The sequence below is a fragment of the Carcharodon carcharias genome, chromosome 13 (genome assembly GCF_017639515.1).
Source record: "Carcharodon carcharias isolate sCarCar2 chromosome 13, sCarCar2.pri, whole genome shotgun sequence".
Taxonomy (NCBI): domain Eukaryota; kingdom Metazoa; phylum Chordata; class Chondrichthyes; order Lamniformes; family Lamnidae; genus Carcharodon; species Carcharodon carcharias.
The window spans coordinates 11,366,555-11,391,398 of NC_054479.1; the positions used below are offsets into that span (position 1 = coordinate 11,366,555).

The following is a 24,844-nucleotide window of genomic DNA, read 5'->3' on the forward strand; positions in this document are numbered from 1 at the left end:
CTAGTTGCCTAAAATTCCAATTGTGTTTTTTTTTAACTCAGTCAGCAACTGACAATTCTAAACCACTTTAAAAACTAACACTTTGGTGCTATTAACTTGATAGTGTTGGTGTTAAACTCTGCATGAAGGCAAGGCTGTATAGCAATTGTGTATTGCAGACCATGGGGAACTTTGGCCAAATCTGTCCACTTAATATGATTCCCCTGTGCCAGTCTATCTCTTTCTCCCTCTGTTGAAGCCAAAAAGGCCAAGCATGTTTTAGTGCCAACCTGAAACGCTTTGAGCTGGGTCAGTCTTCCTGCTAGTTGCCCGGACACATCAATACTGGAAATCCGTGCAGCCCTTTGGTGTAATGCTCACTGTCCATGCGTTTGAGGTAATGCAGTTGTGGTTTATCTACTAGCACAGGATTACATTTTCAGTTGATAGCATAGTTTTCCAGGCCAGCCTTCTGAGTAAAGATGTATGAACCAACAGCTACCTTGACTGACACTTGTCATCATGGTGGCCCAGCAAGGAGCAAGACCCTACTAGAGATTCTTGCAATTGAAACTGACTTTTAAACAATCTCCTGTCATACCTTGATAGTTGCTGGAATGTTCTGTGGTGCAGTTGACGGAAGACATGACCCGACTTTGAGAAAAGTAAATAGCTAGACATTGAATCCCAAGTTCAACTTCCCTCATTTTGTGTGTATTTATTAAAACAGCTCTTGGGTAAGGGTGTCTAAAATGAAAGATTTCAAAACAAAGTTGATAGCTTCACCTTGTAAGGTTGAATATAATTTTACACACAAGTCCCAGATTTAGTAATAGAATACTATTCAGGTCCACAATAGTCTAGTAGTTCTTCTTCTGTGCTAGAAATTCAACCATTCACTTAGCTAGTGGTCTTGCTAATCGGGTGTAGATTGTAGGTAGTGCACTTCAGGGCTGATGTAAACAGTACCGGCAACTGAACATGCTGAACTGATTACTCCTTTCAACTTCCCTTCCACATTTAGCAAAACCGAGTAGTTGGTGCAATGCAGCTGTACTCTGTAGACAGAAAGGTATCTCAGCCGATTGAGGGGCATGCTGCAGCCTTTGCTGACTTCAAACTGGAAGAGAATCCTGCACCATCAACCCTCTTTTGCTTTGCAGTGCGCAGTCAGGCTGGAGGGAAGGTAAGTTGCAGAGTCAGTGTTTTAATAAATCCTCAACTGCTTCATGGAGACTTTGTGGCAGTTCATTTTCAACCCATTTAACATTCTGCAAATGTTAAAGTTTAAATCTACTTGAGTTGATATTTACTTTCAAGAATTGTGCTGATTCACCTAATACAAGCTACTGTAGAAAACAGCATTGCCATAAAATTATAACTAGTAAATGGTGTATGGGTAACTGTTATGCAATGTGATGCATCACATCCTGGATAATTCACCTGGGAATTGGCTATGTAACTGTATTGTCACTAAAGTGTATGCCCTGGCTTTTTGGAACTAACTTGTAAAATATCTTGCAGTTGCATATAATAGAAGTAGGTCAACCAGCTGCTGGAAACCAGCCTTTCACAAAGAGAGCAGTGGATGTGTTTTTCCCTCCTGAGGCCCAAACTGATTTTCCAGTAGCAATGCAGGTAAGTGTGAACTTCATTTTAAACATCTGCTTGAGATCAGCCACTGTGCATGTTGCATGCTGTTAAAGGAGTGTGCAGCTGCCTTGTCATGAAGATTCTACTGATATGTTTTGCTTTAACAAAAGCAAAATTTGTAAATGACAAACCTGGGCTGCCAAGTGTCTTATTTGCAAACAATTTGGTACAATATTTAGAACCATAAGGCTTTGTGAAAGATTAAGTAGATATTTACTAACCAATTTGTAATGCAGAGCCAGTGTCAGGTGAACAAGTTCAGCAGTTGTACCTTCTGCCAGAGGACTGCATTTGACAGTTATGCTTCCATCAGTCTAATTTGACTGGTGTAAGTACCCTCTCAGTCACATTCAGCACACATCTTCAAAGACTGGTGTGGATACCAGAAAAATGTTCAATTCCTTTTCTTTGAACAGTAGAAGGATTAATGTAACTAATTTAAAAGTAAGATTATCTTTCCACCTTCCTTTTGTGGGGTTTCCCCTGCAGTAAACAGTATCTTTGGCTGAAATCAGGGCCCTCAAAGTCATTGTAAGTTTTGTAATGCGTGGCACACAATGGCATTAAGTTACTCTGTTAAACTGTAAAAGTACTTTTGCCTTTAGTTGACACTTAATTGCATTAACCAGTGTGACTTAGAGAACTGCATAAGTGAAGGATTTTGGGGAGAACTATGACTTGCTGTTGTACCATTTCTGCAGTTCAGGGTTCTGAGCTTTGAATCAATCAAGCACACTAGCTTTCTGATATAGCAACCTCTTTGGCACAAAACTGAAATTGAAGTCTCAGGCATGGTCGATAACATCATAGAGCTGAGTGGCAATCTTGTCTTGGGACTCGAACAAGTGTTTAACAATCTCCATATTCCTTTTTATTGGGTTATGTAATGCCAGCTTAAAATCCACCCACCCTAGTGCATGAAATAACATTGATCTATTCTTGTAATTGGTATCCTAGAGGTAAAAATAAACTTCTATACATGGAAGTATGGGGAAGTGTGATAGAATTCTGTTCTGTGTATAACTGCAATTTTTTTGTAGATTGGAACAAAATATGGAGTTATATATCTTATTACTAAGTATGGCTACATCCACTTGTATGACCTGGAGTCTGGTGCCTGTATCTATATGAACCGTATTAGCGCTGAGACCATTTTTGTGACCGCTCCCCACGAACCCACGTCTGGTATTATTGGAGTCAATAAAAAAGGACAGGTATGTTATCTGCTGAAGGATTTCATGTTTCTCGACCTCCAGTGAGGAAGCTGAAGTTTTTTTTTGTTTGAAGAGTTACTGTGCTGCTTCCTAATTGTTCGTGTATAATGTTTAGCTTGCAAGGGCATATAATGAAGTGCTTGCAGTAGTGTCCCTGAGCAACGAAGTGGAATGTGGCAAGACAAGCTAAAGTCCAGAAACACATTGGAAATTTTTATAAGGGATCTTTTTACTGCAAAAGCCACTTCACTTCCTTTTTTTACAAAGGAAATCGGTTCCTTGGCATAGCATGGAAATCACAAGTTACCATGCAATTCATCGAGTGCAAGGCAATTAACACTGGGATCTTGCCCTGTGTATATGTAGCTGGGTACCTTTATTTTCTAGCCCAGGGATGTAAAGTGCCAGTTGTAGAACCTTTACTATTTTACTGTCCTGTATACCCAGCACTTGAACTATTGAGATTTCTTGGATATGGCTAAATGAGTTTAGATGCAGATTACATTCTACTAAACTTTGCACATGATTTGCTTGCATTTTACTGTAAATTGTCACCTGTATAGGGGCCTTGGTATGCTGAATGTTCCTTTTAATTAGGCGATTTCTACTTGCAGGTATTATCTGTCTGTGTGGAAGAGGAAAATATTGTTAATTATGCCACTAATGTGCTCCAAAACCCAGACTTGGCTCTGCGTATGGCTGTAAGGAGCAACCTTGCTGGTGCTGAGGAACTCTTCGCACGAAAGTTTAATACTTTGTTTGCACAAGGAAACTATGCTGAAGCTGCGAAAGTAGCTGCATCTGCACCAAAGGTATGTGCATTTAACACTTCTCTGTTCCTGCTTGTGAAGATGAACCTTTTTCTTGAAACTTCCGATTTGTCATGACAATTTCTGATCTGAACTTTAGTTTAAAGAACGGCACTGAAGATTTGCATGTTGGAATTTGCTGGATTTGTTTGTATTGACTTCCACTTTAGCCTATTTTCCAACTGAGGAATGGATAAGCCCATCTAGCTATCCTGTGCTAGAATCTTCCTTGGGTAAGCTCTCAGCTACCTTATCTGCCTTGCCTTATTCTCAAGGACCACGATGGCACCTTTTTTTGGTTGCTGTTCATAAGGATACAGCAGAAAATACCCGCAGACTCTCCCTTGCTGCCAATTCCATTCCCCTTCCTAGCCACTGTCTCTGCACAACTGCTGTGAGCTTCCTATTCTTATTTATCCTCTAGTTGAGCTTTCATCCCAATATTCTCTATCTCAGGCCACTTGCTTCAAACTGGAACATCCCCCTACTTGCTCTAGAATTCTTGTACTTTTTGTTATGCCCTTGCGTCCAGATTCAGTATTCCAATACTGCTGTTATGAACAGCCAGCCTTTGTGCTATTTAATCTTCAGTTTGTCCACAGGTTCTTGTATGGTGACTCACTTTCCCATCACCCTTGTTCTTGCTGACCTAAATTGACCTTTGGCTTTTTCCCACAGAGAATAAGGATATGAATTTTAAAATCTAATCCTTCATGGCCTTGCTTGCCCATTCTTTAACTCCACCTACTCCAGCCCTCCGCTCCCACAAAATCTGTTCCTGACTCCAGTCTGAGTTCCTTCCCTCCCCCATTTTAAGAGCCTCCTTAAAACCCACCCTTGTTGACTAAGCATTTTGGTCATCCCTCTTAATCTCTCTTCCATTTACTAAGGCAAGATCTATATAAATGCTAATGGTGTTTGTGGGTTTCCTCAATTCTAACCAGGGCTTATTTTTCTTTGAGAAAGGTCAGCAAAATCTGTTTCACTGCTGGGCCCATGTGGTGCAACAGCTTGGAACCAGTGGGCTATAGTCCATTAAATTTTTGTACATCTGTTATTTTCAGTAGTGCATTCCAGTGTGATGATAAAATTGATGCATTCATTACTTCAAATAATTTTGAGCATGAGCCATAAACTCTGCAATTATTCAGTGTGTGTATGTGGGAGGGTACACCCTAAAACCAATCCTCAAATGTGTGGTGGGTAAAATCAGTTTATACTAAATGTATGCAGTTTTGCACATTAAATTGGCACCTGTGACATTAAATGCCTTTTGGAGTTAATACTGTCTTCAATTATTAGGGTATTCTGAGGACTCCAGACACTATTAGAAAATTCCAGACTGTCCCAGCCCAGCCAGGCCAAGCTTCACCTCTTCTCCAGTATTTTGGGATACTCCTTGATCAGGGTCAGCTGAACAAGTACGAATCACTGGAACTCTGCCGACCTGTCTTACAGCAAGGCCGCAAACAGCTGCTGGAAAAATGGCTAAAGGAAGACAAGGTAACACATTTTCTCTATTAGGAGAATGTAGTCTGGCTTGTCAAGACCTAGAGTATTTTATGAATGCAATAAAAATGCAGTTTTAAGCACTTGTGCATCCACTTCAATATCTACAGATTTTATAATTCACTATGTACTTTGAACTTTTGTAGCTGGAGTGTTCTGAGGAGCTGGGGGACTTGGTGAAGACAGCTGATCCCACACTAGCCTTGAGTGTCTATCTCAGAGCCAATGTGCCAAATAAAGTTATACAGTGTTTTGCGGAGACTGGGCAATTCCAGAAAATTGTTCTCTATGCAAAAAAGGTATTGTCTTCTATCCTAAATGAATTACCCGCTCCATTGGAAATGGTGCCTGTTAAGTGTATTATTCATAACCTATTAACACTGCTAGAAAATGCTTGAGCTTAATTTTTACATGTAGAGACAAATGTGCATTAAAAGAACTATTTGTAAATCTTCATGTACTCGAACTTGCATTGTGTAAACCCTTGTATATTGGTTTTCAGAGTATCAGCAAAAAATAATGGCCACAAGATATAATTACTTGTCTCATGAGGTGCAGCAGTTGCTTGTTTCAGTGACTTCAGACTAGTACAAGTTTATGATTTGGTGTGAATCTGTATTGACAGGTTGGTTACACTCCTGACTGGGTCTTCCTGCTGAGAAATGTTATGCGGGTGAGCCCTGACCAAGGACTTCAATTTGCACAGATGCTTGTCCAGGATGAGGAACCTCTAGCTAATATCAATCAGGTCAGTCACAGCACTTGGCCTAAGCTTTGGTTTCCTTATGTGCCTTCTGATTTTTTAGCTGGGGATGAGTGGTGCTGAGTCAAACTTGATCATTAGTCACTTGCTATTGTTGGTACTGCTGTGGGTTGTTGGTTTCTGGGAATTAGTGTAGATTTTGTTAATGGAAGTTTGGATGAAATAAAGTGGAAAATTGCATTTTTCATTTCTCTGCCTAGTGTGGCCTATAAGTTCAAACAATCCAAAACTCTGAACTTCATTTGATAAGCAGCAGCTTCACATTGCATTTGTACAACTTTTTGACTTTCTGTAAATTTGATCAGTATAACTTCATGAAAGTTTCTTTTTGCGCAATTGTACTTTAAAGTACGCTTTAATGCCGTGGTGCAAGCTGGTTTATGATCTCTCAGCATTTTGCACTCCTGTTAAAGTGCAAGCAGCAATGAAGAAATTGAGTAACCTTTTTCTGCAAATTGCATGAACTGTACTACCCTATTGTACAATAGACTAATGAATGCTCATGATGGCAGGATTGTGGATTTTTGGACTTTGTCCCTGAAATTCTTTACAGATACAATCTAGAACAGTAAAACAGGGTAAAACCTAAATAAATTTGAGTGACTTTTAGAATGTTTTACACTCTACAGTTTGAGTAATAGTATTTTACATGTCAACTTTGAAGGAATTGATCTTTTTCCTCCAGTGGCCTTCATATAAGTGATTTAAATTTTTACGATAGTGGTTTGGCTTAATACTTTCTGTATTTTGAATATCTGCGCACACTTGCCCTCCCCTGAAACTGTGAATCGTCCCACAGACTTCTGGTATCTCTGTCAAATGGCATTCTTCAAGTTGGTTCTGCTTTTCTTGGTTGTATCAGCATCACAGATTAACATCTGTATTCTGCCAAAATTTATGGATGTAGTTAATAACAAACAGATCTGTTTTGTAATGTTTGATTTGAGGGATGAGTATTCTCTAAAGACACCAGAGATAACACCCATTCTTTTACATCCACCTGAGCAGGCAGATGGGACCTCAGGTTAACATCTCATCCAAAAGTGAGCACCCCCCACATTGCAGTGCTCCCTCAGTACTGCACGGGAGTGTCTGTCTTGATTTTTGTGCTGAAACCCAGGAGTGGGACCTGAACCTGGAACCATGTGTCAGTTGTGGTTCGGGTGGCGGCACTCCCACCCCCCCTGAATCAGAAGACTAACCAGTAATTGTTAGGCTATTTGATTGTGAAGGGTGTCACAGCAGAGCCCAATTTGTTGTTAGCAGGCATTCCCCATGCTCCTTCAGTTGTAATCGGCTGGATAACTGTCAAGAGCAGGAATCTTGTCTTCCTGACAGAACAGCTTCCTTAGCTAGGATCAGCTGACTCTCCCAGCAGGCCAAAAATCCAATCTGGCAATTTTTGATTTTGATCTATCTGGATGAACAATGATAACTAAACCTGAGAAACTGTGAAAGTTCCTGAAGTTAATGCTCTGTTTCCCTTCCAGATTGTGGATGTATTTATGGAGAATAACCTGATCCAGCAATGTACTTCTTTCCTATTGGATGCTTTGAAGAATAATAGACCTTCTGAGGGTCACTTACAAACTCGTCTACTTGAAATGAATCTGATTCATGCACCACAGGTGGGAAATGTACTTTATGAACTGGTTATACTTAGTGTTTTGGGTTGTTTCTTTAGTTTGAGAACAACAATCCTGTACCCTTCACTGTTCATTTCAATATTTCTGGTCAGATAAGTTCCCGAAGAACTGATTAAATGCCCTTTTTTTTTTTACAATGATACAATATTTATTAATGATGTCTTAAATTTTATTGACCTCTTTTCCAGCTCTTTTCTCCTAGCAGTATCTTGAGGGCTAAATAATCTGACAAATGTAATCCAGTCTTCGAAGCTGTCCTTGTCTGGAGTAGTCTTTATCAGTGGCACTATTTGAGTTATATTGCAAATAAACATTGACTTTGCACAATGTTGCACATCTAAAGCATCGTGTGCTAGTGTTAAGGGATTTGGTGCAGTGTGGGCATGGCCTTGGGTTCTTGGGACAGTGTATTGGACCATGGAATGAGCTAGGGTCTGTTTATGGAAAACATTTGGGGCCACATGAGATTTAATGTAAATCTATTGTGTTTTGATTCCCAAAGTTCTCACTTCAGCTGATGCAGTAGATTAAGGCACTGCCACCTTTTGGTCAAGGTCAGTTTATCAGTCTTGGCATTAGGTTCTTTTCTAATTCAGAGTTTAGATCCATTAAAAATTGCAATGTTACAGCCTGGAGTTCTGACTCTCTGGTTTGAATATTGTTTAAAATTTCAGGTTACATACAACATTCCATGTGAACCAGAAAACATCTACTGAATATTGTGTAATCAATTTGGAACTGTCATCCCCACCTTTAATTACAGATTGAGGCTTAAATTTACTGAACATCAATACATTTATAAAACATTCTACTTAATGTCCTTACTGGTTGAACATTAGCTTGCATGTTGGCTAATAATCAAAAGTCAGAGGTACTTTAATATGTTACTGCTAATTCAGCATTTCTCTGGAGGGCTAAGAGATCTGCTTCTGTATCTTGTGCACAATATGCTGAGTCTCTAAAATATGACCTCCATACTGTTACATCTTAATCTAGTCAATTGTAGCAGCTGATTATTGCAGTTCATGGGGTTATGTGCATGACTAATCTGCTTACTAATAGGACTTTGTTTTCTCAGGTTGCTGATGCAATCCTTGGAAACCAGATGTTCACTCACTATGATCGAGCCCATATTGCCCAGCTGTGTGAAAAGGCTGGTTTGCTGCAGAGGGCTTTGGAGCACTATACAGACCTGTATGATATTAAGCGTGCTGTTGTTCACACCCATCTTTTGAACCCTGAGGTATGAATTTAAGTACGCTGATTTAAATATTTGGGCAAGCAATAGAAGATTTCCAGTAAAATGCAGCTTTTGATATGGTTAAGTCTCATGACACTTTTTTTTAAAGTAGCTGAGTAGTGGCAAGGATTTTGTCTTCAAGGTACCTGGCGTTGTGTCTCCAATACCTAATTCTGCATTCAGTTCCCTCATTCAGACAATTGCTGTCTCCTGTGGCTTCTGGATGTATGAGACCATTTGGAGACTAGAGAATAAAAATCTATCCATGTCCTAATGATTGGCTTCATAAACCTTTTTAATAAAGCTAGTGTTGATTCAGACCCATTAACTTGGAAGCCATTGCCCTGAAAAATGTATGTAGCTCCTAATGTACTATTCAGATATGTGAAATTTAAATATATGCAGTAAGCTACTGATTAAAACTATAATCCAGTAAATGTCAGCTTTTGCATGAGCAATTATGGAGTTGTCTGTTCATTTATGTTTCTGAAATTACACATTTAACAGATGTCACAAATAGTCTTAATGGAATGGAGACATGATTAAGTCTCTCTTGAAAGTAACCCTGACTGTAAAGGAAATAAGTGAATGACTGGTAGGATAGCTGTATGGAATTGGTGGCTTTGGGAAAGGCAGGTAACTTCAAACAAGTACATTTTTCAGGTTTGCATGAATGCAAAAAGTCAGCCAGGATGTTTACAAACCAAATTGGTAATTTTTCCTCTTTAGAATTGATGGTTTCATGAGTACTCGCTTCCTGTGGGATATTCATGCCCAGCTGCTGAACTGCAGAGGCTCATGTTCTACCACGGATTGGTTGACGACCGGAAACAGTGGGAATAAATGGGTCTTTTGCCAGGTGGCAGGCAGTGGTGACTGGTGGTGTACTGCAGGGATCAGGGCTTGGGCCCCAGCTATTCACGAGATAATGCAATATTTCCAAGTTTGCTGATGACACAAATTGGTGGGGTTGTGAGGAGGATGCAAGGAGGCTTCAGGGCAATTTAGACAAGTTGTTAAACCACACACATGACAGATGCAGTATAACGTGGATAAATGTGAAGTTATATGCTTCGGTGTGAAAAATGAAGGCAGAGTATTAAGTGGTGATATTTTGGGGAATGTGGATGTACAAAGGGATCTGGGTGTGCTTTTACACCAGTCAATTAAAGTAAATGGGAAGGTGCAGCAAGAAATTTTGAAGGCAAATGGTATGTTAGCCTTCATTACAAGAGGATTTGAGTTCAGAAGTAGGGATGTCTTATTGCAATTCTACAGGGCCATGGTGAGACCACACCTGGAGTATTGTTTGCAGTTTTGGTCTCCCTACCTAAGAAAAGATATACTTGTCACAGGGGTGTAGCAAAGGTTCACTAGGCTGATACCAGGGATGGTAGCACTGTCATATGAGGACATTGGTTTGACTGGGCCTGGGCACTAAAGTTTATATGAATGAGAGGGGATCTGCTATAAAATTCTGTTTCAATCGGGGTGAGACAGACTGGATGCAGGGAGGATGTTTCCCCTGGTTGGGGAGTCTAGAACCAGGGGCCACAGTCTCGGGATTCAGGGCAGGCCACTTAGGACAGCTGAGGAAAAATTTCTTCACTCGGAGGGTGGTCAACCTGTGGAATTCTCTACCACAGAAGGCTGTGGAGGCTGGGTCACTAAGTATATTCAAGAAATTGATAAATTTTTGGATATTGGGGGCATCAAGGGGTATGGGGATTTTTGGATATTGGGGGCATCAAGGGGTATGGGGTTGAGATAGAGGATCAGCCATGATCATATTGATCATGGCCTACTCCTCCTAGTTTCTATGTTTCTATAAGGTAGGAAAGCCACATGTGTAATTTGCATTCCTAGTATCATGTGGTGAAACCTGGAAAAGGAACTGCTCGAGCATTGGCTTCCAAATTTTACCGAGGCCCAAGTAATTTACCAACTGCAAATGTTAACACTTCGTTAATCTCTTGATAATTTGGAGTAGTTTGAGAATGGTTAATGCCATTGAAGAGCAGCTCATTGTGCTGGAGGAGTCTGATTGCTCATAGCTGAGTTGGGGTAGCAATGAAAGTTCAATTGTCTGGGTCAACCAGCTTTGATACCCAGTGACAAAAACAGAATTACCTGGAAAAACTCAGCAGGTCTGGCAGCATCGGCGGAGAAGAAAAGAGTTGACGTTTCGAGTCCTCATGACCCTTCGACAGAACCTGGTCATGAGGACTCGAAACGTCAACTCTTTTCTTCTCCGCCGATGCTGCCAGATCTGCTGAGTTTTTCCAGGTAATTTTGTTTTGGATTTCCAGCATTCGCAGTTTTTTGTTTTTATCATTGATACTCAGGGACCCTGGCTGAAAAGCAGTTCTGGCTTGGTGGTAATTCTCCCACACCCAAAACGTAACACTTACAGGAAATATAATAAATCTGTTGGAATTTAACTATCCCATCTATCCCCTAGAATTAATCTGCTTTCAAGACTGAGAACCAATAAGTGAATGCAACAAATGTTAGGTGTTGCTCTTGCTGAAGAAACTCATCAGCATGGATTGTGATAGTTAAGAGGCTATGTGGCTGTAGAAGTGGGTGTTAAATTCCACATCTGTATCCTATGACGCTTTGCACAGGATGTTTTCCTGGTCTCTTGGCAGACCTTTTATCACCACAAAGTACACTAATTTTGTCTCTACTTGATTTCATTCCACTGTGGGATTTGGCTGTAAAGATCCTGGCATTTTTGTCTTCATTTCAAAATTTTTGTGAAGTGGTTCAGATACAAATGCAATCCCTCTTCCAGCTAGTTCTAACCTAAACATTTATGATTGCACTTGATTTATCCGTAAGTGAGGCACTTGCAGAAAAAGAGGGTTTAATTGTTTCATCTCCCCTCCTAGTGGCTCGTGAACTTTTTCGGTGCACTCTCTGTAGAAGATTCCCTTGAGTGCTTGCGTGCCATGTTGTCGGCTAACATCCGGCAGAATCTTCAGCTTTGTGTACAAGTAGCATCCAAGTACCATGAGCAACTTGGCACACAGTCATTGGTGGAACTTTTTGAATCTTTTAAGAGCTATGAAGGTAAGTTGTTTCACAGCATAAGTGACTTGTAACACCTTGTATAATGCCTGATCCTTGTACAGTACAATACTCTTAATAAATGACTTCTGCTAAACTTTCAATTTCCTTATTTTACAGGATTGATCTTGACTACTGCAAAGGTCTTGAACAAAAATCACCAAATCTAGTGCAAATTGATGTAAATAACAGCACTTGAAACTTGCTGTTTTTGTTCAATTGGAAAGATTTAATTGAAGTTTCCATTTTTCTAGTTGTGTGTATACTCTGCAACTTGATCTTAAATCACTAATCTACAGTCCTGTCAATTTTTTAAACCCCCTCCGTGCACTTATCTTTCTAGATCTGCACTATTCCAATTCAGTGATTTGTTTTGGTACTAACCTTTTGCTTGGTGGACTCTAAACATGCTCCTACTTTCAAGGTGCTCACTCAAACACTTGGCTCATCTATCTGAACTTTCATTACTTGTCCCCTTCCCAAGTAATGTTGCAGCGGACTTTATCAGAGAGATTTTAGATTGGCATATTTCCATTGCCTGGATGGCTGAGCCAATGAGCTTTTCCAACCTTCCACAAATTTGCATCCACTTTTTCTGCTGCACTGGAGCTACAATTTATCTCCATTTACCTGTCAGCTTAAAATATCCAATGAGTTTAAAATTGCTTAAAATGGCAGCAACTGAGCAGTATTCAAGAACCAAATGAAGATTTTTTTTTTAACATTTTGCTAAAGTGGATAAGTGTGGAGAGGTTTTTCTTGAGGAAAACAGCGATTATAAGGAACACATTCAATTTTCCCATGAGATGTAAACAGATTCAATTCTTCAGAGCTACCTGTAGAAGTTGGGTAGGTTCCCTCTTTTTTAGGAGGGCAGATCTGCTTCTGACTCTAATACCACTTTCATACTAGAGGTTAAAATCAATTGGACAAGTAGAAATATGTTCTTTCTTCCTTTTGACATGACCTGACTTAGCGAAAGATGTTCCCAAAAACTCTTATTACAAATACAAATAGTTTAATCTGTGCAGCTCTTAAATTGCTAATAAGACATGATATCAAGAAGGCTAATGGACTGGTCTCTGACGTTGACTTGTATTCTTTGGAGTACAATGCTACGATTCCAAATGAACATTACCATACCATTCTACTCCAGTTCTAAATGTTTGCCTAAAGCTAATTTGAGTTTTTATCTGTGCCTCATATTCTCTTCAATTAGGTTTATTTTATTTCCTTGGATCCATTGTGAATTTCAGTCAAGAGCCAGATGTTCACTTCAAGTATATTCAGGCAGCATGTAAGACTGGGCAAATTAAAGAAGTTGAACGTATATGTCGTGAGAGCAACTGCTATGATTCGGAACGTGTGAAGAACTTCCTGAAGGTATTTAAGATTGTACTTGTGCCTCCCTTTGCCCCCTCCTTTTTTTCCATTTTTGTGTCTTAACAGCAGATTGACCATTTGGTTGCATACTTGCCTCTGAGAAATGATTGACTTGCAATCTAATTGAAGGAGCGCTGTTGCCGGAGGCACTATCCTTTTGCAAGGCCCTGCCTAAATTGTTCTAGTGAAGGTCACTTACTCCAATTTGAGATTCCTCCTCCCAAATATGAGCAAACTTGTTTGAAATGGTATTTTGGCTCACTAAAGTTAGTGAGCACATCACACCTGCCCATTGTACCCACAAAACAAACTTTAAAATTAGCTACTGCATATCCTACATTAGAACATAAATAGAAGCAGAAGCTAATGTAGATCATAAACACCTCAACCCTGCTCTGCCATTAAACATTTTCCTGCTTAATCCTCATACCTCGTTTCCTCAGATTCAAAAAAATTATTTGTTTATTCACTTAAAGGATGTGGGCATCACTGGCTAGCCCAGCATTTATTGCCCATCCCTAATTGTACTTGAAGGTGATGATGAACTGCTGCAGTCCATGTGGTGTAGGTACACCCTCAATGCTGTCTGCGGGGTGGGAGGGGAAGTTCCAGTGTCAGTGAAGCAATGGTGGTATATTTCCAAGTCAGGATGGTGAGTGGTTTGGAGGGGAACTTCCAGGTGGTGGTGATCCCATTTGTACTGCCCTTGTACTTCTAGATAGTAGTGGTCACAGGTTTGGAAGGTGCTGCCTAAGGGAGTCTTGGTGAGTTGCTGCAGTGCACCTTGTAGATGGCATACGCTGCTGCTATGTTGGTGGTAGAGGGGGTGAATGCTTGTGGATGGGATGCCAATCAAGCAGGTTGCTTTGTCCTGGGTGGTGGTGTCATCAAGCTGCACTCATGCAGGTGAGTGGAGAGTATCCCTTCACACTCCTGACTTATGCCTTGTAGATGGTGGACAGGCTTTGGGGAGTCAGGAGATGAGCTTGTTGCTGCAGGATTCCTAGTCTGTGACCTGCTCTTATAGCAACAGTATTTATGACTAGTCCAGATTAGTTTCTGGTCAGTGGTAACCCTCAGGATGTTAGTGGGGGGTTCAGTGGTAATGCCATTGAATGTCAAGGGTGATAGATTCTCTCTCGTGGGAGATGGTCATTCGGGTAATGTTACTTGTCACTTATAAGCCCAAGCCTGGACATTGTCCAGGTCTTGCTGCCTTTGGACATGGACTGTTTCAGTATCTGAAGAGTTGAATGGTGCAGTCATCAGCGAACATTTCTGACCTTATGATGGAAGGTCATTGAAGCAGCTGAAGATGGTTGGGAATAGAAAACTATCCTGAGGAACTCCTGCAGTGGTGTCCTGGCACTGAGATGATTGACCTCGATCTTTGTGCTAGGTATGACTCCAATCAGCAGAGTTTTCCCCCCACTGATTACCATTGAATCCAGTTATGCTAGGGCTCCTTGATGCTGCCTTGATGTCAAGGGCAGTCACACTCACCTCACCTTGTCTATGTTTGAGCCAAGGCTGTAATGAGGTCAGGAGCTGAATGCCCTGGTGAAACCCAAACTGAGTGTCAGTGAGCAGGTTATTGCTAAGCAAGTGCCACTTGATAGCACTGATCAAGGGTAGATTGATGGGGTATTTGGCTGGGTTGATTTTTGTCCTGCTTTTTCTGTACAGGACATACCTGGGAAATTTTCCACATTGTCAGGTAGATGCCAGCATTGTGGCTGTACTGGAACAACTTGGCTGGGGCACAACAAGCTGTGGAGCACAAGTCTTCAGTACTATTGCCACAATGTCAGGGCCCAAAGCCTTTGCAGTTTCCATTGCCTTCAGCTGTTTCTTGCATTCAAGGAGTGAATTGAATTGGCTGTGGTGGGCAGATTGAGGATGATTAGTATGGTTTCCCTCCTTGGTTCCCTCTGAAGGAGGCCAGGATGAAATTATCCACTTGGCACTTCTGGCTGAAGATTACAAAAGATGAGGCTGAAGCATTTGTGACACTGATGTGCTCGGCTTCCCCCATCATTGAGGATGGGGATGTTTGTGGAGCTGTGTCCTCCAGTAAGTTTTTATGTCCACCACCTTTCACAATTAAATGTAGCAGGATTGTAGTGATTAGATCTGATCTGTTGGTTGTGAAATCACTTAGCTTGTTCTATTGCTTACTGTTTGGTACACAAGTAGTTCTGTTGTAGCTTTACCAAGTTGACACCTCATTTTTAGGTATGCCTGGTGCTGCTCTGAGAATGCCCTAAAACTCTTCTTTGAACCAGGGTTGACCCCCTGACCTGGTAATGGTAGAGTGGGCCCTGAGGTCACAGATAGTGGTTGAGCACAATTCTGCTATTGATGTCCACAGCCCATCATGGTTGCCCAGTCTTGAGTTGCTAGATCTTTGAAATCTATCCCATTTAGCACTGTGCCACAACAGAAGATGGGACTTCACCCCCACAAGGACTGTGGTGTGGTCACTCCTACCGATTACTATCCTTTGATAGATGCATCTGTGGTGGGCAGATTGAGGATGATGTCAAGTATGGTTTTCCCTCTTTGGTTCGCTTCCCACAGACTCAGCTATGTCCTTTAGGGCTTGGTCTGTATTGGTGCAACCAAGCCACTCTTGGTGATGGGCATTGAAGTTCTGCACCATTACCACCCTCAGTGCATCCTCCAAGTGGTGTTCAGCATGGAGTACTGATTAATCAGCTGAGGGGGGCAGTACATAACAAGGAAACTGCCTGCTGATTACCATGTTTGACCTGATACCATGAGACTCCAGACTCTCAGGACAAGCCCACACAACTGTATACCACCACCTCTCCTGGGTCTGTTCTAGTGGGACAGGACGTAACTGGAGATGTTGATAGTGGTTTCTGGGATATTGTAAGGCATGATTCTAAGTACCTGTAAGGCTGTCGGGCTGTTGCTTAACTCTGCCCCAAAGTCACTGGTCTGCCTGGTTTTATTCCTCTTTGTTTTTTGTTTAGCAGCTGAATGGCTTGCTAGGGCATTTGAGTCAACAACGTAGGCCAGGTAAGGATAGTAAATATCTTCCTTCCCTGAAGGACATTAGTGAGCCAGATGGGTTTTTCTACCAACTAACAATGGTTTCATGGTCATCAGACTTTCAATTCCAGATTTTTATGGAATTTAAATCCCACCATCTGACATGGTGGGATTTGAACTCGGGTCCCCAGAGCTTTACCCTGGCACTCTGGGTTACTAGTCTAGTGACAATACCACAATGCCACCACCTTTTGAAAAAATTGAGTGAGTTGTTTTTCCTTCTCCACATGTTACCAGACCAGCACTTGCTGGGTTTATTTCTTTGTTCTCATACATGGCTGCTAAACGGCTATATCTTTTCCCTTGTGTCCCAACCGTTGGATAATATCTTTTGAAGAATCACTTATTGAGCAAAATGAGTTACTTGTAAAATGCAGTTAATGAAACTTGGTCACCAGTAGATGGCTGAGTTATTGGATGTGCAAACCTCTTCGGTAGTGAGCTGAATCTTCATGGCTTGCTGAGCAATATCAGTTTTTCTGCAGACAGTGCTTTAAATGCTTCACTGTTCATCTGTACCTTGCTGAATTAATGTTTGAATTTTGAATTAATACTGTCTACTCTGTGAATCAGGCCTTGCCACAGGACTTTGCCCCACAAATTAAGATGGACAGATTATCCTCCACCTGGGTTTCTTTAATGCTTCAGTGATGCATTGAGCAAGCTGTTGAAGTAAAATTCCCTTAAGGGAAGGAGGGAGAACCTTCACTTGGTATTTTAAGCCATATGGTTTTTTCAGAGGTGGATGTTTCGATTCATCCTATCATTTGTGATTGAGATTTCCTTTAACAATGCAGTTCTTAAATTGATTTGGCATTTCAGCAGCATTTTCATTTTTCAAAGTGAAATGTTAAATACGATCAGTTATATCGAAGCAAATTGAAATTGCCATACCATTGGATCACCCAGTCCTCAGATTCAGAAATGTAATTGTTGAACTGCTGCTAAAGAATTTTAAATTGAGTCTTGCCTTGTATCTGTAGTTTGGCAACTGTCTGAAATTAAATACTGCTATCAACTTTCTGTTTCTATTTTTAAATTTGGCAATGATCTGATTGGCATTATGCATCAAAGCTATCTGGAATTAAAACTAAAACTAGTGGTGTCAGTGACCTTTTTATGGGAGGGGTTGCGGGGGGGGCACAGCATCTTCTGTATACTCCAGGTTAATGACCACTTTTCCATTCAATTGCCTTCCATTGTACCTATTCAGTAATGATTGGCTTTGAGTTATTTACATTTGTCTGCACATGACAGTCGCTGCCTTGTTGCTCTGGAATCCTACCTTTTTTATAGTGATTTTTGAGAGGCAGATGGACATCAAGAAACTTGATAAAGTTCTGAATTTTCTTTTGAAAGAGAATTAGTTTCATTTTAGATTGAGGGAGGAAAAAGAAGCAACAAATCTTTAACTAGACTGGCAAAGTTCACTGAACTATTTAATTTGTCATACAAACAAATTTTCTTGTATCTGCTTCCCCTATTTATTACATAACATCTAGAACCTCTTTCCAAATCTCAAATTTTCAGTCATGATCACACCTCAATGTTTGTAACTTTGAATAAGTAGTTGTACTCCAAACTTTGACGTTTAAATGTTCTAGCAATACTTGTAAAGTTATTTCAAACCTCTATTGTAGTGCTCTTGTAAGCACTGTTTGTGAATGCCCAATTTCAGTTTCAGGAACTGAGACCTGTTTGCCCATAGTTTGGAATTAATTGGAAGAGTTAATGATGTTTAAGTGCTGGCAGACTATGTAGCTGTTCATTTCTCAGTTGAACAGAAGTTGAGCTATTGCAGCCTGATTTAAGTTATTTACTGACAGCTTCTGGTGCCATGCAGTAATTCTGTTCTTTGTTTTGTTCTTTGTTTTCAGGAAGCTAAGCTGACAGACCAGCTCCCACTGATCATTGTGTGTGACCGTTTTGACTTTGTTCATGACCTAGTTCTGTACCTGTACCGCAACAACCTGCAGAAGTATATCGAAATCTATGTCCAGAAGGTGAGTGAAATAATTTAAACCATCAGAGCTTGTTTCGAACTAGTCATCTTGGGATTGCCACTGCTGTTTTGGGACTCAGAACTTGTTAAATGTCAGTTCCACACAATGAAGTTGGCTATTTGGCCCTTTGAGCCTGTTTGGCCATTCAGTAACGTCATAAGTGATCTTTCTTAATTCTACCTGCTCTCTCTCTCACTGTTCCCTGTATCCTTGAAGTTCCCGATCTATCCAGCAGCCTTGAATGTACTCAGTTGCTGAGCATCCAGGGTCCTCCGGGATAGCCGGAGGTTCGTGACCCTTGAGTGAAGAAGTTTCTCAATCCTAAATTCAGGTACTTGCCCTAATTCTAGAACCTCTGGCCAGGGAAAACCTCTTCCCAGCATCTGTTCTATCAAACCCTTTTTTTTTTTGTTTTAGTGAAAATGCCTGAATAGAAATTCCAGGAAATCATCAATCTTAGGACATTGCCTCATTCCAGGAATTAATCTGATGAACCTTTTTTAACAGCAATCCCTCTAAGGCAAATATATCTTTTCCTGGGGAAGGAGACCAAAACTTTGCACACTACTCCAAATGTGATCTCACCAGGCCCCTATATCTCTGCACTAAGATTTGTTTACACTTCGAACTCCTTTCTCTTTTGTAATAAAGGCTCATGTACCATCTGCCTTCCTATTTGCTTACTGTACCTCTTTGATTCTAAATGTATTAAAGGGGAATCTGGTAAATCTTTGCTGTTCTTCTCCCCTTCAATGACTTCCAAACAGCTGGCACAGGCACAATGGGCAGAATGGCTTCCTTTGTACTGATTCTGACATTTTGCATAGCTTGAATTCTGAAATCTTGCAGAAGCAGGGTAACGTACATTTAAAAAACATTAGCATTGGAGTGGCATTTCAGTACATTGACATTAAGCTTTATAAACTTAAACTCTGCAACCACAAAACATTAAGACTTTGACTAACTGTTTTGGGGCAACAAAAGTAACAGGTTAGAAAGCTAGAGTGAATTCGTGAGTAGAAAGCCAAGTTAACCCACTTCAGCTTTTTTTGTGCTGATCAAGAAAACAAAAATCTGTTGCCAATTCTATTATCTCATTGTGCGCAGGTGAATCCCAGCAGGCTTCCAGTAGTGGTGGGTGGACTGCTGGATGTGGATTGCTCTGAAGAAGTTATTAAAAATCTTATCACTGTAGTCCGTGGACAGTTTTCAACTGATGAGCTTGTGGGTGAAGTGGAGAAAAGGAACAGGTCAGTAACTGAAGTAGCTGATTTTCCTTTTACTGTGCTTGCCTTCATTTATGTTTTGAGGTAAGTGAATGCTGGCCTACAATGGCATTGCTACTTTTGTCACTTGCAGTACCAGGTTGTTCATTTTTTTGCTTTTTCCCCACTTCCCTTGCAAAACACACAGTTGAAGGAAACATGGTGTGATAAACTGAAGTTCAGATAAATAGCTCAGTATGCAGGAGACTGGCTCACTAGGAGAGACATAACTCTCTCACTTCAGAAGTTGTGCCTGTTCACATCCTTCACTGTTGTACCACGTGTGAGGATTTTTGTTTGCTATGTGGAGGAATTGGCAGTTGTGGGTAAGCCATGTGCCTAATGGGGTTTGGTTAGCATTGCAACAGATTGGCAAGAAGAGTATGAAGATTAAGGAGAACTGAAGAAAATACTGGGAATACACAGCAGATCTACTATTGTGCAAGCTAGAATTTGTATTTCTGTCGAATGTAAACACACATTTTAAATTTCCAGACTTCCTGCAACCTTTGGTGACTAAACACACAAACTAGCACTGTTAACTAGGTGATTAAACAATGGTCAGAGCTTCCTGCTCTCAATAGTGCCAAGGGGCTTTATTTACATCGACCCGTAAGGGTAGATGGAGCCCTTTTTTAAAAAAACAGCACTGATGATGGTGGATTGTTGCACTAGGAGTGTCAGCCTAGATTTTGTTTTGATTTCTTGTAAAGCTTGAACCCCATAACCTTCTGACTGAGGCAAAGTGCTGCCTGTGAGCTACAGCTGACACTTGTGTTTTTTACCTTGGCCGCCTTTTTCCATGTGTAAACTTTGAAATCTGTAATCTACAAATCCTCAGCTAGGAGGTACAAAAGACCTAGAATATCGCTCCTACTTGGTTACCCTTTTCAAGAAGCCATGTAGCTTTTCTGACTTGGCCAAGAGTTGCATTCTAAGAGCTGGGGTATAATACATATTACATGGAATATCCATATAAGCCTTAGCTAAAAATTAAATACTTATCTTCCAGCCCAAATCCAACTTCTATTTTCTAACTTGAACCTTTCTCCATCCAAGTCCATCCATGTTCATTTAGCAAGAAATCCAGACTGTTCACTCAATAGCTTTACAACTTCAGTGTTAATCCAGTTGAGATCCATGTACCCAGTGCACTAAATCATGCGTTTACTCACTAGGCAAGAACAACTCTATACCAAGCTGCTTTTTTGATCAGATTTCACTAATGTATTGTGTTTTAATTACAGGTTAAAATTGCTGCTTCCATGGCTGGAAGCTAGAATTCACGAAGGTTGTGAAGAGCCTGCTACTCACAATGCTTTGGCTAAGATATATATTGATAGCAATAACAATCCTGAGCGTTTCCTGCGTGAAAACCCTTTCTATGATAGTTCTGTGGTTGGCAAGTACTGTGAAAAGAGGGATCCACATTTGGCTTGCGTTGCTTATGAAAGGGGCCAGTGTGATCTGGATCTCATCAAGGTTAGTGTCTTATTAATCGATCTACAGCACAAGATTTTTTTGAGTTGAAATGGATACTGCCTTGATAAAAGCTGGCCTATTCACGCTACCCAAAACCAATTGATCTTGTTGTACCAGAGCATGCTGTTGATGTGCAAGGGAAGCATTGAATTTAACTGGTGATCTAATTGGCAAGTGTGGGCAACTTCTATGAAATGTAACTGAATGATAACCTGACATTCATTTGGGGCACTTGTGGTATAAAATGCACTTGTTTTACTACTTTCAGAATGATCCTTTCAGTTGATACCAACGTGACTGACTGCTACAGTAAAGCAGTGATGTTCGCAGTCCCTATCTTTTACCTAAAGGAACAATTTGGCAAGGTGGCAGTTGTAGTTCTGCAATCCAGAATCTAATAAATAGCTACAAGTCACATTTTGTAGCAGGCAAATGCTATGAATTACATGGAGTAATAAATCAGATCAAGCTAATTTTATTCTTGATGTATAATTAAACTATCCAATCTGCTCTAGGTTTGCAATGAAAACTCTCTGTTCAAGAGTGAGGCTCGCTATCTTGTACGTAGAAAAGATCCAGAACTTTGGGCCAATGTCCTTGAAGAAAATAATCCCTTTAGACGACAGCTGATTGACCAGGTACGCTTTTACATTCTAATTTACTATCTTTGTCTTAAGCTTCCGAGCTGTTCGTGCCTATTGAATAAATACATGATTTAGTGCGCTGGGTATGCTGATCTCAACTGGATTGACACTGAAGTTGTAAAGCTATTGAGTGAACAGCCAGGACCTCTGACCCCTGGAAGGTGGCCAGTGATTCTTGCTAAATGAACATGAGTGGACTTGGATGGAGACAGGGTCAAGGTTGAAAATAGAAGTTGGACTTGGGGTGGAAGATAAGTATTTAAATTTTAGCTAAGCCTTAAATGGATATTCCACGGAGGGGCTAGGGTGTGTGATTTTTTTTTTTTCTGTATCGTACTCTGCATGAATGCAGTAATAGATCTCTCTAATGGAATTAGTTGGATGAGCTGCCAGCTTTTGGCTAAATTAAATTTCTCATGCCAATCTCCAGAAGAAAAGACATGAATGCCAAATAACTTATTAAAACTGGTTGCCGATCTCCAAGCACAGTGACATGTGAAAGGATCAAAGGTCTTCAAATGTTCTGATCTAATTTGCTCTGGTGGAACTTCAAAGCCTTGCTGCTGGGCATTCAACAGAGCTACAGTGAAAATTTTAACTTCAAATTTCTATTTACTTCGTTTCAATTTGTGATGAGCTAGAGTAAAGATCCTTGGGAACAACTGTTCCTCTACCTTCAGTGTGGCTGCATGGTTGGTTGATTCATTCATCCTTTTTTCTCCCCAGCTCCTTACCTTGTTACTGAATGCCACCTTTTGGCCAACTAACATAGAGTTTTTAGTTGATATTTTCTTTGCTTAGAACAACTTGTTTTAAATTCAACAAGACTCTTGAACTGCTTTCTAAAGTGCAAATCATTACTTTTCAGGTTGTTCAAACTGCCCTATCTGAAACCCAGGATCCAGAGGAAGTATCTGTTACTGTGAAGGCCTTTATGACTGCAGATCTTCCCAATGAATTGATTGAACTGCTTGAGAAGATAGTCTTGGATAACAATGTCTTTAGTGAACACAGGTAGAAAATAAATTGACCTAAATTAATTCCATGCAATATAAATCTGGCTTCTAGGAACATTTTACGAACATTAGCTAAATTCACATGTTTTGATGAACATGAACTATTTGTATGGTTTCACCTCTTGTCAGTGGGTGGGAGTTTAGCATTAGCTTCCAAACAGCAGGAGCCTGCTCTTCAAATTCAGCTTTGAAATATTATGATCCTACTTCATCTGAAAGGTGATGGAGATAGAGTGGATTATGTAGCTCAACTTTATAGACTGTTGCTGTCAGCTATCAGAGTCCTTTGGATAAATATTCAGCTGCAGAAAATCAATTTCAGTAACTGCATGTGTATGGAATAAATTTGTCATTTCTATTTAATTGCATTGACAGTAAAATGTTTTTGGGATTGATCCTGAGGCATTGTGTTTTTGATGCAATTCCCATCTTGCACAGGAATCTACAGAACCTACTGATTCTCACTGCTATTAAAGCAGATCGCACGCGTGTCATGGAGTACATCAATCGCCTGGACAACTATGATGCTCCTGATATTGCCAACATTGCTATCAGCAATGAGCTCTTCGAAGAAGCCTTTGCAATCTTTCGGAAGTTTGATGTGAACACCTCTGCAGTGCAGGCAAGAACATTAATGTTTTCTTTCATTGATCTGTTGAGATATTACACCTGAATAATAGCTATCTAAACGGCAGTGAGTTGGCAGTTTGAATTGGTTATATTGTCTGACTTAGAATGGAGTTTGTGAAGCATTTCAATCAGTTTGAGAAATGACATGGCTTTTGCTGAATTTGTGCTTGGAGAGCAAGCTCAAATATTGATTTGGGAATAAAAACTTTTTATATTGACCTCTTAGGTTTTGATTGAGCACATTGGAAATCTTGATCGTGCTTATGAGTTTGCAGAGCGTTGCAATGAGCCAGCTGTGTGGAGTCAGCTGGCAAGAGCACAGTTGCAAAAGGATTTGGTTAAAGAAGCCATAGATTCCTACATCAAGGCTGATGATCCATCTGCTTATATGGAGGTTGTGAAAGCAGCCAACAAGAACAGTGAGTAATGGACAATGAATTATCCATTACTGTTGCTGAATGCACATTTCAGTGTGCATTTTTGTAAAGTAAGTCAAGACTCTGGCCATCCACACTTCCGCTCCCTGATCCACTAATCTTTTTCTTTCCCATCCCCCTAATGCTGCTCCAGTTCATCCCAAGACCACCACCTGCTCATTACATCATTTCACTAAACTGCTGATGACCCAACCGATCTCCCTGGCTCCTTCTCCCTTTCAAATCTGCCAATACTCATTCCCTCCCGTAACCGCTACATCCTTGCAAGCTGCTGCCCAATCTCCATGTCTCCTGTCCCCAGTTCTTAAATGTACCAATGTTTCTTGTAACTCCATTTATGAGCTTCCTCCAATCAAAAGTCTCACCCCTGCCGCAACACTGAAGTAATTGTAATCAAGATTGTACCACATTCTGTGACCATTACCCTATCCTTTTCTGCCTGCCAGCAGCCTTTGTCAAGGTTAACCATACCATCCTCAAGCCTCCTTTTACCCAGCTGAGTGGGACTATCCTCACCTGGTTTCACTCTTGTCTATCCAGTCTGCAGTAGTTTCTCTTCCCACTCATGCACTGCCTCTGGAGTCCCTGAAAGATCCATCCTTTCTCATCCACCACAACATTATCCAAAGCATGCCATCAATTTCTACATGTAAGCTGACAAAATCCCACCACCATCCCTTTGACCCCTCCATTGCCTCTGCTCAATTGCTTGACCAACATCCATTCCTTGTTGAAATTTCCCCAATTTAAACATGGAAGATCATGTTTAAGTCCATTGCCACTGATTCCATCCCCTTGCTGACCATGCTGTTATCCTACTTGACCTGGAGCTGAGCTTCTAACCATATATCCTTTCTGTCAGCAAGACTGCCTACTTCCTCTTCCATAATATTTTCCATTTCTGCCTCAGCTCACCTGCTAATACCACCAGACTCAACTATTTCAATGTACCCCTGGCTGGGTTTCTCTCGTGCTCCCTGACACTTAAACTGAACTCCTCAAACTCTGCCTGTATTCTGTT

The 24,844-nt window shown here is 40.7% G+C and overlaps 1 protein-coding gene across 4 annotated transcripts in view; it reads left to right on the plus strand.

The window, feature by feature from the left end:
• The window catches only part of cltcl1 (clathrin, heavy chain-like 1), a 69,309-nt gene that overhangs the window by 24,859 nt on the left and 19,606 nt on the right, over nt 1-24,844 (plus strand). For all 4 annotated transcript variants that reach the window (XM_041202516.1, XM_041202514.1, XM_041202517.1 and 1 more), the window contains exons 4-21: nt 1,004-1,165; nt 1,504-1,617; nt 2,673-2,846; nt 3,461-3,658; nt 4,958-5,158; nt 5,311-5,463; nt 5,790-5,912; nt 7,418-7,555; nt 8,652-8,816; nt 11,708-11,888; nt 13,105-13,268; nt 18,224-18,349; nt 19,457-19,599; nt 20,862-21,096; nt 21,612-21,734; nt 22,609-22,754; nt 23,195-23,378; nt 23,613-23,805. In XM_041202516.1, the coding sequence (XP_041058450.1) occupies nt 1,004-1,165; nt 1,504-1,617; nt 2,673-2,846; nt 3,461-3,658; nt 4,958-5,158; nt 5,311-5,463; nt 5,790-5,912; nt 7,418-7,555; nt 8,652-8,816; nt 11,708-11,888; nt 13,105-13,268; nt 18,224-18,349; nt 19,457-19,599; nt 20,862-21,096; nt 21,612-21,734; nt 22,609-22,754; nt 23,195-23,378; nt 23,613-23,805 (2,923 nt within the window). The remainder of the gene's footprint in view (nt 1-1,003; nt 1,166-1,503; nt 1,618-2,672; nt 2,847-3,460; nt 3,659-4,957; nt 5,159-5,310; nt 5,464-5,789; nt 5,913-7,417; nt 7,556-8,651; nt 8,817-11,707; nt 11,889-13,104; nt 13,269-18,223; nt 18,350-19,456; nt 19,600-20,861; nt 21,097-21,611; nt 21,735-22,608; nt 22,755-23,194; nt 23,379-23,612; nt 23,806-24,844) is intronic.